This window comes from Plecotus auritus (assembly GCF_963455305.1).
Source record: "Plecotus auritus genome assembly, chromosome: 6".
Classification (NCBI taxonomy): Eukaryota; Metazoa; Chordata; class Mammalia; order Chiroptera; family Vespertilionidae; genus Plecotus; species Plecotus auritus.
The window spans coordinates 107,029,404-107,044,047 of NC_137773.1; the positions used below are offsets into that span (position 1 = coordinate 107,029,404).

Sequence of the window (14,644 nt, forward strand, 5' to 3'; positions counted from 1 at the left end):
GACTGTCAGTTTAGGCCCAATCCCAGGGATTGGGCCTAAATCGGCAGTCGGACATCCCTCTCACAATCTGGGACCACTGGCTTCTAACTGCTCACCTACCTGCCTGCCTGATCGCCCCTAACTGCCCCCCCTGCCAGCCTGATCACCCCTAACCGCCTCTGCCTGCCCGCCTGATAGCCCCTCACTGCCCCCCCCCCCCCCGCCAGCCTGGTCGCCCCCAACTGCTTCTGCCAGCCGGATCACCCCTAATTGCCCCCCCTGCGGGCCTGGTCACCCTCAACTGTCCCTCCTTCCCCCCCCCCCCCCCCCTGCCGCCAGCCTGGTCGCCCCCAACTGCTCCCCCTGCTGGCCTGGTCACCTATGTAGCCTGCTGTTCAGTCGTTTGGTCATCCCTCACTAACCCCCCTGCTGGCCTGGTTGCCCCACACAGCCTGCTGTTGGGTCATCCGGTTGTTTCGGTCGTGATGGCCCCTTGCTTTTTATATATTAGGATTATTATGTTTCACACTGTCCCTCTCCTCCCTTAAGCTGTCTTCCATTTCTCAACTGGTTTTTCTCTTTGGTTCTCTGTTTGAGTGATTATTTCAACCTTGTATTCTAATTCACCGATTCAATCCTCAACTTCCCCTAATCTGCTGTGTATTCATTCCAAAGTGTTCTTTACTTGTGCTGTGTCATTCTTTATTTCTGTTTTCATAGTGACTATATTTTTCCTCATGCAGTTGAGCATCTTTTCCATCATTATTCTGAACTCTATATCCGATAAGTTTGTTTTCTCCATTTCATTTATCTCTTCTTCTGGAGAATTCTCTTGTTCTTTCATTTGGGGGTTGTTTCTTTGTCACCTCATTTTGGCTGCCTGTTTGTGACAATGTATTAGGTGGATCTGCTTCTCCTCTCAATCTCTAGTGCAGGACAGTGTCAAATGCTGTTTCTGATTAATTAGATCAGTCAAAAACTCAAAGCCTCTGGATCCCACCCTGGTCTATAGACTGATAGGATTTTTTCTTGAATTGCCCTCAGGCAATTATCCACGGGTGTGGCAAGAGTTTTTTCCTATAGGGTTGGGCAATTGCTTCTGCCTGGAGGCTAATTGTTATTCTCGGTCTCTTAATGGGCCTCCTTAACTCCCCACCACAGGCAAGGTCTTTTCCAATAGGGTGTGTCAACTGTTTTCCCCTCGCTGCCTTTATAGCCAATGTCTGCATGAGCATGGCCTTTGCAGCATGAGGGAATGACTCAGTGCTGGAAACCTGGGTGTCTGCCTTCTGAGCTCTAACCCCAAAGCCTCTGATCCTGGCTTCTGCTCACACAGCTCCAGTCCACTCTGCTGGAGCACAAGGTGAGTGGCTCCACAGGGATTTTGTGCATTGGCCCTTTGGGTGGGTCTCTGAATTTCCAGCTGTCTCTCCCTGGCAGATAGCAACACTGCTGCTTTTCACAGCTAGATGTTATGTGGGTGCCCTTCTCAGTTCTGGTTTTCTACTGGGAGGCTCAGATTAGGGATCAGATTCCAGAGTTCTCAGTGGTACCACCCCCAGCTATGATATATCTCTGGAACTTCAGTTGCTGTCTGTGGGAGCCTGGCCAGTCCTTTCATGCCTCTGTTCCTCCTACCAGTCTTTATGCATTCTCCACTTTCAGTCTTTGGTTATCAGGGTTAACCTCCAATGAGTCTTCCTTTAATTATTCAGGAAGTTTTTCTGTATTTTATTGTAATTCCAGTTTGGTCCTGGGATCGTATCTCTGCAGCATCGACTTACTCTGCCGCCATTTTTAACCTCATCCTCCTTTACAGCTTAGATCTACCAAATAGAGATCTATTATAAAGCTGAGGGCATATCCATTGTCTGGCACACAGGTTAAAACTCATGAATGTTTATTTCTGGATATTTTCTGATCACTGCTGACCATGGGTAATAAACTGCAGAAAGGAAATGATGGATAAGAGCGGAACTACTGTTTTCTTTGAACCCATGAGCACAGAATATCTTTACATTTATCTGTGTCTTTAGTTTTTTTCTTCAGTGTGTTATTGTCTTGATTTTACAGGTGTTTCACTTCCTTGGTTAAATTTATTCTCAGGTGTTTTATTATTTTTCATTCAATAGTAAATGGGATTGTTTTCTTAATTTCTTTTTCTGATAGTTGATATTAGTGTATAGAAGCAACTGATTTTTGTATATTAATATTGTATCCTGCAACTTTACTGAAATTGTTTATTCTAACAGTTTTTTGTTGAAGTCTTTTGAGTTTTATATATAATGTCATGTCATCTGCACATAGAAACAGTTTTACTTCTTCCTTTTCAGTTTGGATGCTCGTTATTTCTTTTTCTTGTCTGATTGTTGTGGCTAGGACTTCCAGTACTATATTGAATAAAAGTAGTTTTCTTATATATCTCATACCTCATACTTGTCTTGTTCCTGATCTTATAGGAAAAGCTTTCAGCTTTTTACTGTTGCTTATGATGTTAGCTGTGCTTTTTGTCATATATGGCCTTTATTATGTAGAAGTACAAACCTTCCATAGCCACTTCGTTGATAATTTGTCATCTATTGTGTTGATCATATGATTTTTATTATTTATTTTGTTAACATGGTATATGTTACATTGATTGGTTTTTCGTTGTCAAACTATCATTGCATCTTGGAATAAATCTTACTTAGTCATGGTGTATGATCTTTTTTACATATTGTTGAATTTGGTTTGCTAATATTTTGTTGAAGTTTTTGCATCTGTGTTCACCTGGAATATTTGCTTAGGAATTTCTTGTTGTGTTCTTGTTTGATTTTAGTGTCAAGGTGATGCTGGCCTTATGAAATGTGTTTGAAATTGCTTTCTCCTCTTCTAGCTTTGGTAAAGTTTGATAGGAATTGGTATTAATTCTTCTTTAAATGTTTTGTAGAACTCACCACTAAAACCATGTGCTCCTGGACTCTCTGTTGGGTTATTGTAACTTTTTAATTTTAGGATTTTCATTTGATTCCTTTTTATATAATTTCCCTCTATTAATAGTCTCTATTTGATGAATCATCATCATTATGCTTTTTTTAATCCTTTTAACTTGGTTTCCTTTAATTCCTTGAATATTTATAATAAGTGTTTTGAAATCTATATCTGTTAATTACACTATATGAATGCTTTCAGAAATGGATTTTATTGATTGTTTAGGTTTTTTTTTTTTTTCTGTATATAGGTCACATTTGGTCTCCTCATACTTTTTTTTGTTAGCGAAGTTGGCATTTAAAATATATATTGTTGGTCTTTGATGTGGACTAGGAGCCCTAGAATGGCTATACCTCCCATCAAAGCTCTTTTAGAAATGTGTTCGTTTCTTAAAAATTTAAGTATTTTCCAATAAACAATCAAATACCCTATATAATAAAGATGTAATATGCAAATGGTCGTTAACGCTGTGAAGCGTAATGACCGACCGAGTAATGACAGGATCACAGATCAGCAGGAGGGTGGGGCAGATTCCTTTTCTGCGTCTTTTGTGAAACTCTTACAGTTTCCCCTCTGTTTTTCCACCAGTGAGATGCAATAATTAATTTGTGTGTGTTAAACCAGTATCAGTATCCTGGGATTAATACCACTTAATCATAATGTAGTATTTTTTTATATATTGTTAGATTTGATTTACTGATATTTTCATAAGGAATTCTGCATCTGTGTTATTGAGGGATATTGCTATGTTCTTGTTTTCTTATAATGTCCTTACCTGGTTTGGGAAAGGGAATTAGAGTGGTTTTGTGAACTGAATGGACAAGGCATTCACTTTTTGCTCTAGTTTTTGAAAGAGTTGGTATAAAATTATTATTTTTTTCTATATGTTTACAGAAGCCACCTAAACCATAGCTCACCCCCACTCCCCATGAAAAGCTCTTTAATTACAGATTCAATTTCTTTGTGAGCTATTTTTAAAAAATATATTTTTGTTGATTCAGAGAGGAAGGGAGAGGGATAGAAAGACAGAAACATCAATGATGAGAGAGAATCATTGATCACCTGCCTCCTGCACGTCCCACACTGGGAACTGAGCCTGCAAACTGGGCATGTTCCCTGACTGGGAATCGAACTGTGACCTTTTAGTTCATAGGTCGATGCTCAACCACTGAGCCATGCTGGCTGGGCAGCTATTCTTATTCTTAAACTTTTTCTTTCCTCGGTTTCACATGTTGGGTTTTCAAGTGTTTTGTATATTTCATATAAGTTGTCGAATTTATCGGTTGAGTATTAATTACATCCTCTATAGCAGGGGTGAGGAATGTCTGGCCTGCAGGCCATAGAAGGCCTGCCAAATCATTTGATCTGGCCCTGCCAGGGCATTAAGGGATGAGTTAATTAAATGTTTGACCAAATATAGTAAGCTAATTTTTAAGTTGATAATTTTGTATGGCCCGTGAATGATGATATAAATATCCATATGGTCCTTGGCAGAAAGGTTTTCCACCTCTACTCTATAGCCTTTCAATGGCTGAAGGATCTGTGGTGGTGCCCCCTTTTTTATTCCTGATATTGGTAATTTGCATTTTATTAATTTTTTTCTTGAGCATTTTTTGCTAGGGGTTTACTTTTTTAAATTGCTTCAAAGAACCGACTTTGGCTTTGTTAATATTTTTTGTTTTAAGTTTTATTGATTTCTACTTTTTCTTTCTTCTACTTCATTTGGGTTTAATTATAACTATTTAAAATAGAAATTTAGATCACTGATTTTTAAACCTTTCCAAAAAGTTTTCAAATGCATGCATTGCGGGCAATAAATTTACCTTGCATGACTGCTTTATTTGTATTCCATTTTTTGTGTGTATTATGTATTCAGTTTCATTCACTTCACATATTTTGATGTTCTTTATTTAGAATTGTGTTTAATTTCCAAATATTTGAGAATGTTCTAGTTGGCTCTTTTTAAATTTTTTTTTATTGTTTAAAGTATTACATGTAGTAGTACATATATCTCCTTCCCCCCCTCCATTGACCTTCCCCCAGCTTCCCCTACCCCCTGTCATATGCCCTCATCCCACCCTCCCCCCGACCCCAGTGTCTTGTGTCCTTTGTTGTGCTTATATGCATGCATACAAGTCCTTTGGTTGATCTCTTTCTCCCCCTCCCCAACACTCCCCTGCCTTCCTGCTGTAATTTGACAGTCTGTTCAGTGCTTTACTGCCTCTGTATCTATCTTTTGGTTCATCAGGTTATAATGTTCTTTATTTTCCATGAATGAGTGAGATCATGTGGTATATTTCTTTCATTGCCTGGCTTATTTCACTTAACATAATGCTCTCCAGGTCCATCCATGCTGCTGCAAATGGTAAGAATTCCTTCTTTTTTATAGCAGCATAGTATTCCATTGTGTAGATGTACCATAGTTTTCTAATCCACTCATCTGCTGATGGGCATTTGGGCTGTTTCCAAATCTTAGCTATGGTGAATTGTGCTGCTATGAACATAGGGGTGCATATATCCTTTCTGATTGGTGTTTCTCGTTTCTTGGGATATATTCCTAGAAATGGGATTACTGGGTCAAATGGGAGTTTCATTTTTAGTTTTTTGAGGAGACTCCATACTGTTCTCCACAGTGGCTGCACCAGCCTGCATTCCCACCAGCAGTGCACAAGGGTTCCTTTTTCTCTGCATCCTCGCCAGCACTTGTCGTTTGTTGATTTGTTGATGATAGCCATTCTGACAGGTGTGAGATGGTACCTCATTGTCGTTTTGATTTGCATCTCTCGGATAATTAGTGACTTTGAGCATGTTTTCATATGTCTCTTGGCCTTCCTTCTGTCTTCTTTCGAAAAGATTCTATTTAGGTTCGTTGCCCATTTTTTTATTGGATCATTTATCTTCCTTTTATTAAGTTGTATAAGTTCCCTGTAGATGTTGGAGATTAAACCTTTATCAGTGATAACATTTGCAAATATGTTCTCCCATACTGTGGGCTTTCTTGTTGTTTTGTTGATGGTTTCTTTTGCTGTGCAAAAGCTTTTTATTTTGATGTAGTCCCATTTGTTTATTTTCTCTTTAGCTTCCATTGCCCTAGAAGCGGTATCGGTGAAGAAATTGCTTCGGCATATGTCTGAGATTTCTCTGCCTGTGGATTCCTCTAGTATTTTTATGGTTTCCTGTCTTACGTTTAAGTCCTTTATCCATTTTGAGTTTATTTTTTGTGTATGGTGTACGTTGGTGGTCTAGTTTCATTTTTTTTGCATGTATCTGTCCAATTTTCCCAACACCATTTATTGAAGAGACTGTCTTGATTCCATTGTATGTTCATGCCTCCTTTGTCAAATATTAATTGAGCATAGTGGTTTGGGTCGCTATCTGGGTTCTCTATTCTATTCCATTGGTCTATATGTCTGTTCTTGTGCCAGTACCAGGCTGTTTTGAGAACAGTGGCGTTGTAATACAGCTTGAAATCTGGTATTGAGATCCCACCTACTTTGTTCTTCTTTCTCAGGATTACTGAGTCTATTCGGGGTCTTTTTTTATTCCAGATGAATTTTTGGAGTGTTCTTTCTAGATCTGTGAAATATGTAGTTGGCTTTTTTTTAAAGATTTTTAAAATTTTTTTAATTTATTTTTTTAATCTTTTAATTTTTTTTATTGATTTCAGAGAGGAGGGGAGAGGGAGAGATAGATAGAATGATGAGAGAGAACCATTGACTGGCTGCCCCCTGCCTGCCCCTCACCCCACCCCCCCCCCCCCCCCGGGATCGAGCCCAAAACCTGGGCATGTACCCTTGACTGGAATGGAACCCGGGACCCTTCAGAGTCCATAGGCTGATGGTCAGTCCATTGAGCCAAACCAGGGCGTAATTGGCTTTTTGATATTGACTTTTAGTATTATTTCTCTGGGGACAGAGGATATACTCTGTATGATTTCAATACTTGATTTTTATTGTGGCTTGTTAAACTCTTGTTTTTGTTTTTTGTTAATCCTCACCCAAGGATCTTTCCTACTGATTTTTAGAGAATTGAAGGGAGGGAGCATGGTGAAGAGAGGGCGGGGTGGGGGGCATCGATGTGAGAGAGACGCATAACATTGTTTGTCTCCCACACACGCCTGGACTGGAGCAGGGATCAGACCTGTAACCCAGGTATGGCCCTTGACGGAAATCAAACCTGAGACCCTTTGGCGCATGTGCCAATGCTCTAACCACTCAGTGTACTAGCCAGGGCACTCTTTTTTTTTTTTTTTTATGTTCTGAATATACTTGAAAAGAATGTTTCAGCAGTTGATACTGTTCCTATGAATACCAATCAGGTTGAGTTGGTTAAATAGTGTTGCTCAAAATTTTTATATTCTTACTAATTATTTTTGTTTTCTTGCTGGATCAATCATAGAGAAAAATTTGTTGAAATCTACAGCTGTGATTATCTATTTTTCCTTTTATAATATCAATTTTTGCTTAATGAATTTTGAAGTTCTGTTATTAGATACATACATATTTAGTATTATTAAATATTTCAGTTGGTTCAACCCTCTTGTTATGCACAGTCCCTCTTTATTCCTGGTACACTGCTTGTTTTAAAGTTTACTTATAGCGTGATATATCTTTTTTCCAATCCCTTTGCTTTTGATGTATCTGTGTCATCATATTTCACAGTGTCTCTTGTAAACAAGATATAGTTGTCTTGTTTCTTTTTCAAGCTGATAATCTGCCTTTTAATTAAAGAATTTAGCCTATTTTTATTTAATATGATTACTAATATGGTTGTGTTTAATTCCACCATCTTACTGTTTTATTTTATTTGATCCTTGTTCCTTTGCTTTCCCAGTCCTGCTTTTATTTTTTTCCTCTTTTATTGACTTTTTAGATATATCTGTTAGTGGTTACTTTAGAGTTGTGCTGTCCAATATGGTATCTAGGAACTACATTAAATTTAAGTTTAAAATTCAGTTCCGCCTTACATTAACTATATATTAGGTACCCGGTAGCCGTATGTGCATATTACTGTATTGGACAGTACAGATCACTGCCAGAATTCTATTACCTCTCAAGAGATTAAGAACAGGATTTATTTTGAGTCACAATTACCTAGGGTTAAGTGTGGTAAGAGTAATATTCGAGTCAAAAGATATGTGTCCACTACAAATAGCTTTGTATACATACTGTAGGCAAATAACCTTACTGCTTTTAGCCTATGTTTCTTTTCTTAAAACGTGGGGATAACCATTTCTGCTTTCTGTTTCATGGAGTATTTGTGGAAGAGAAAACTATAAAATGGTACAAGTGCTTTATAAAGGCTAAAGCAGTTAAAAAAAGTATTAAAAATTGCTTGGCCTAGTTTTTTGTATTTTGTTTCATCTTCTAGGTTGCTGAAAGAATTGGAATCTCCTTCTTGGTGGCCCTTTAGCTTCAAGCTTTGGAAGATGCCATCAGACACAAACTCCAGGGGAGGCTCCTCAATGGCTAGTACCAAAGCTCTTGGAAAAGAAGGAATAGTGATCAGAATTCCTGCTGTTATTTCCCAAGGAACAGAATCTCATGTTAAACCAGGAAAGCTCACCATCCTTGTTTCTGGGTTGGAAATCCATGACTCAAATTCTTTGCTGTTACACAGATTTGAAAGAGAGGATGTAGATGACATTAAGGTTCACACACATTATGAAGTTAGCATCCGCCAGCGGTTCATTGGGAAGCCAGACATAGCTTTTCGTTTGATATCTGCCAAGATGCCAGAAGTTATCCCCATTTTGGAAATGCAGTTCAGCAAGAAGATCGAGTTTTTAGAAGATGCCTTGATGCTCAGAAGCACTGGAACCTCTTCCCCAGCAGAGAAGGGCTACTCAGTCTGGCAGGCAGGTAAGTGACCATCAACACAGCCTGTGCACAGACCTGGGAAATCTCAGTCTGCCTGTGGTATGTACTTAACATGATGCATTGTAAATAAAAATAATTTCAGACCATTTTCCTTAGTACTTGCCAACTGTGAATCTCAAATCACTTCGGTTTATCATACACTCGAAAGCTGTAGAGGTTTCCAAGTAGATCAGAAAGGGTTTTGATGACCCTTTCAGAACAAAGAGAAGGTCTGAGTTAAGTGTTTTCACTCTTCCCTCTATTTGATTTGAGAATTAGCATTTCAGGGTCTTAACTAGCAGCAGTCCCCACCTGCTTTGCTGAGTCTCCATTCTTCCCACCAGTAACTTCCTGAGCCTCACTCCTGTTTTCCTTCACATTTGATCGAGGTCTTCCCAGACCACCTTCCAGGTGTGTGTTCAGGTATCAGAATCTTAACTATTCAGCATAGTTTGGGTAGTTTATGGGGCATGCGTGAGATATTCTGAAAAATTTGCTTTCTCTGTAGTATTCTCTTGCAGGTCTCTGGGGTGTGGAGGGTGTAGCTGGCATGGCCAGTGGGGTGGAGTGTGGGAGGCAGGACATGTGGATATATTACATGTCCACACATCTCAAAGTTCTTGGGTTCCAGTGTCCTCCCTAGCATGGGATAAGTTGATGTTTGACCTCTCAGTTTTGCCATTCTTACAGTATTCTGTGGCATCTTGATGGTATTTTAATTTCTTTCATTGATTGAGAGGTAGAGCATCTGATGCTTATTTGCTCTTTAATCCCACAGGTTTTGTTCTGTGGATTGCCTGTTCTGTATGTTTTGTTGTTGTTGTTGCTGTTGCTGTTTTGTCTGATTTGCAGAAGTTCTTTATATATTCTAGATTTTCATTCCTTATTGATTTGAGAGGCTGCCAGTGCTTTCCCAGACTGTCAGCCTCCATTACAGAAATCTTTAATTTTGCTGTGGTCAAATCCACCATTTCCCCCCCCCCCCCCCCCTTAAGTTTGTTTGTGAGCCCCATTTAAGAAATCCTAAAGTCATAAAACATTCTGGTATTTTCTAATACTAGAATTATAGGTAATATTAGTCTGTATTTAATGTGATTTTTTTTAACAAGTATCTTTGATTCCTACATGTCTGTTAAAGTAAGAGAGATGTTGTTACTATTCTGGTTCCTTTTCTTCTTTCTCTTAAGTGATTGATTTTAATTCTAATATGTAAGCTATTTTCCTAACACATGAATATGTTGATGTTATTCTAGATGATTTCGAGTTTCAAAAAAATATATACTTGATAATAGATCTGGTCTCATGAGAGCCAAAATGTTAGAAATGTTAATGTAAAAACTTAATTTAAAAACTTACTTTCTTGGCATTTCTGGTTTTTCTTTGGCCCCTCACTCAAGCAGGACTCAGAAGCTGGCCCATAAAAGAGCCAAGAATGGTGGGCTGTGGCAGCCAATGTGAGATCCTGACCAGAGGGCCCTTCAGGCAAGGCCATGTACAAGCCCAGCTGGGCAGCTGGTCTGATGCCCCAAGTTTTGACTGAGTCACCCACTGCATTTTCCCCTAGGGGAGGCCTCAGCAGTGAGAGGAGAAGGCTCTGTAGGGACAAGACACAGAGAACCATCAGCCACCAGTTCCACCAGCGCTGAGAACCCTGCAGTACCAGGCATGGTATTCGGCACCTATAGTCTTGGAAAAAAATGCTAAATAAAACCCACAACCCTCCTTGTCACAGAGCTCCACCATGTTTTGTGGGTTGTTGGGCATGGGGTTTCTGATAAAAAATAGGGCACAGAATGTAATGAATGAGATAGCAGATGCGAGCACACTATGTGTAGCACAGAGGTCACACTGCACAAAATTGCTGGGCCTGCTGTCAGGGATCCCACGAAAGGTAGGATGGCAGGCTTTGACGCTAGAGCCCAGGTGGCAGACAGGGCTGGAGAGGAGCAGGAAGCGAGTCCAGGGCCTCTGCATTCACAGGCAGACTGTAGGAAGATAGGTGAGTGCAAGTTCCACAGGCCTGTTGTCAGGAAGGGCAGGCTGGACCTCTTGGGTACAGGCTGAGTCTGCTGATCACAGGTCGAGCATCATCTTCCTCCTCCAGGAAGCCATAGGTCTGCTTTTAAAGCCTTTTGACTGATTGTATCAGGCCCACCACATTATCTAAAGTTAATGATTATAGGCCTTCTCTATCCACACTACAAACACCTTCCCATAAACACCTAGATTAGGGTTGGATTGAATAGCTGTGGCCTGGCCTTTCACGGTAATGGATCCAATGTGTGTGGAATGAGCTGACAGATGGGTTTTCATCTCGGTGCTAACTTTAGCCTCTGGGTGGGAGGGATCCCTGCAGAGTGTCTTCTTCTGCTCTGAGCAAGAAGTTCCATTCTCCCTTTGCGAGACCACCCTACCTCACAGAGTAGATGCACCTTATAGCTGTGGGTTTGGAGAGGCTCAGGTAATGAGAAGTGATATGTTTGGAATAAGCCAGCATGTTGAGTTTAGTAAGTGAGATGGCATCTGACGTGCTAGAAACTTCTCTGTGTCCTCTGCAAGCCTAGCATGAGGGCCAGTTTCTCACTGTCGCCTGTGTTGTGTCTGCCATCACCTCTGTCTTTGCTGTTCCACACTGGAAACTGCAGAGACAGTGGAGGTGGAAACAGTGACTGACATCTCAGAAATGGATTCCTCTCCTTGATGAGGTATTTGGGTAAAATATGTGGCCAGTAGGTGGCAGTCTAGTAACAGGAGACAGGTATTTGCCTTGGGTGAGTAGAACTTTCCAGAGACCTCTGAAGTAATGTGTTGTGTGGGGCGGTGAGGGCCCTGAATGACACAGGTGGGCAGTTTCCACCTTAGGGAAGAGCAGTTGCAAAGTGCTATTTTTCTGCATTGTGTCTTTTAAATAACCTTTCAAATTTTAGAATAGTATCAGACTTGCAGAAAAAATTACAAGGATAGTTCAGGGTTCCCATGTCTTCCACACTCTTGTTGTCACCCAACATTAGTGTCCTTTATTGTCACAACTAATGAACCTATACAGATACGTTGCTATTCTCATAAGTCCATATTTTATCCAGATAGTTTTATATTTTACTCCTTTACGATCCCACCTGACGTTTAGGCAGCACATCTCCTTGTACCCTTCTTGACTGTCAGTTACTCAGACTCTCCTTGCTTTGGTGATCTTGATCGTTCTTAGCAGTCGTAGCATGCTCACAGGTTGTCTCATGGTCCTGGAGTGACAGGTGTGGGAGGAAGCCCACAGATCCTTCTCCAGCAGAGCAGGCCATGCCTGGCACTGTTAAGGGTTCTGGAACTGATCTTTGTCCTTGTTGTTTACTATCACCTTCTGAGAGAGTCCTTCCCTGACCACCTAATTAAAGACACCCTGGTCATTCGCTCACTCACCCCATGGAAATCTTGCCTCACACTTGCCCTCTGGTGCCGCCCCTACTGCCCAGTCAGGTCCTCCTCGATGTCTCCTCCTTCCTGGGAAGTGAAATCATCTGTAAGTTTCCTTTTAGCTGGAACAATGTGTGCTTAGTTTGGTTAACAGAGATAATTAATGACTTTAGAGTCAAAAACCATCTTATACTGAACCAAATTAATTTTTCTCAGAAGATATTTCAAAGCATTGAGGTAACTGAGTCAGTAGCTCCAGTGTCAACACAGCACTGGGGGTGGCCAAAGCCTTGTGCTGGGCGGGATCCCACTGAGCCCATGGCTTGTCTTGAAAAACATCTCTGACTTAGTATATTCTAGGAAGAAATATCCTCCATTTTGGCTTTCTGGTTGTTTAAATAATACTCTGGCTAAACATTCAAAAAGAGTATGCCTCTGTCAGTAATGTAGCTATAGGTGTTGAAATGGACACCAGAGCACAGTCCTGGGCACAGAAGCTAGTCAGAGAGATCCTGGAGTGATGCTGAAAAAATAAACAGCAGGGCAGTTCCAAACAAGTTCATTAAAAGGTGTGCAAATGGAATAACACTAGGATTGCTGCAGATGGAAGAGCCCAGTGCAGGACCTGTGTGAGGTGGAGAGGTAGGTGGGGCTAGCATGCTGGGGGTGGGGTAAGGGACAGACTGAGCACAGGTGCATGCTGAGTGAGGCCAGAGAACTGCTATTCTCACAGGCCTATGAAGTGCACTTTGCCATTGTGTCATCACAGGTAACGCTTTAAAGTCATGCGTAAGGTGGCCTCTCCTTTAGGCTAATAATAACTAGTAGGATATGCCCTCTGTTCTGCCATGATAGCTTCCAACCCAGCTCTGACAGTGCTCTGCTGCTGACCGACACTTTAGAAAAGAACTTTTCATATGTGAGTGACGTCCCAGTGAGGGACACTAGACCACAAAGGAACAATGGGGACCATTCTGATGAACAAGCCCCCCAGGATGTTGGAGTAGGTGGGGCTTTAGCAAGTGTAGAACACAAGTTATGACATTGTTTAGAAGGGCTACAACTAGCATTTTCCTAAAGAATGGCCTAGAACAGCAGATATTCGAGTGCATGATTTGCAGTAATGTTTTGTCTTGTGCGACTTTTCCAGACCTAGCGATGTGGTCCAGGTGTGGTGGCTCTGTACAGGATGCGCTTCTCACTCGCACAGTTAGAGATGGGCTGGGGGAGGGCTGGGGTCTTGCCTCCGGCAGACTTACTCCTCTGTTGCCTGAGCTTACTCCTTTGGCCTGGGCCCTTTTCTTCCTGGGACCCTGAGAAACCTGCTTCCTGTCTCATCTGAACCTGCTTTTATCCTGAGGCCAGGCACTCTTCTTGTAAGAATTTTTTTTTTTTTTTTTTAAAGAAATAAGAATAGTGGGGGCATTTTTGTGTGCAAGTTAGGGGTGGCTGACCTCTCCCACCAAGGAGAGGCCTGCGCAGTCGGTGTGTCCTGAAGGCCACCAGCTAGGCCTCAGCCTTTCAGGCCCAGTGAGAACCTTACTGAGACAGACTTACTTCTCCATTCCTTAGCAGCTGCTCCAAGCCACTCTGATGAAAGGCGGCTCTGCTCACCACCACTAGGGCGCTGGGAAGGAGGTGGGGGTCACCTGTTACCCTGCTGTGCCCCCATTGCACTAAAGCAGAGAAGGCTGCTTGGAGCATCTGGTGCTTGTTCTCAGATCTGTGCACTTTCTGCCACCTGCTCTCCTCTCCAGCATCCTAATCAGTAACTACTGTGTACCTGAGGTGGTCTGTGCAGAAGAGTAGGCAGCAGACTCTAAGTGATGCCCTTATCTGGGTTCCCAGTAACAGGGTACAGGTGGAGTCAGTTCTTTAAATAAAGGACAGGTGGCACACTGTGGGAGGGGCTGTGAGCCACCTGATTAGCAGCCTCTATTCCGGCTGCCCTTCTACTCCTCGGGGACATTATCCAGGCAGGTGCTGTTTGAGCGGAAACCCATTCTGAGCAGCGCCTGGCCTTGCGCTCTCAGACTTTCCTTCCCTTGTGGCTCCACAGTTACCTTTGTTTGGCCGGTCAGCTGGCCATCCCAGTGCTCTCCAGACCCGGAGCGTCCTGAGGGTTTCTGAGGATTCAACAACTACTATCTTAAACTTTAAATTGATAGTCTTTTCTCATAAAGAAAATGATTACTTCTGGATAGGGGCCTTTCTTCTGAGAGCCAGTTGTTGAACCAGACCCCAGGTATTTACAGTGTTTCACTGGAATCCAGATGGGTTAAGGAAACCACCCTGGACTGGAGTGGAAGGCAAGGCTTGGGCAGGCCCCACAGCCGCTCAGCTTAGCAGAGGCTCAGGGAGGGGACCAGCAGGCACAGAGTCTGCAGATGGAGAGATGTTGTTGGCCCAGAGAGCAGGAACGATCTTTG

At 41.8% G+C, this 14,644-nt stretch overlaps 1 protein-coding gene across 4 annotated transcripts in view; it reads left to right on the forward strand.

Moving 5' to 3' along the window:
- Positions 1 to 14,644, forward strand: part of SNAP47 (synaptosome associated protein 47) — a 94,716-nt gene that overhangs the window by 62,316 nt on the left and 17,756 nt on the right. For all 4 annotated transcript variants that reach the window (XM_080677061.1, XM_080677063.1, XM_080677062.1 and 1 more), the window contains exon 3: positions 8,320 to 8,810. In XM_080677061.1, the coding sequence (XP_080533187.1) occupies positions 8,320 to 8,810 (491 nt within the window). The remainder of the gene's footprint in view (positions 1 to 8,319; positions 8,811 to 14,644) is intronic.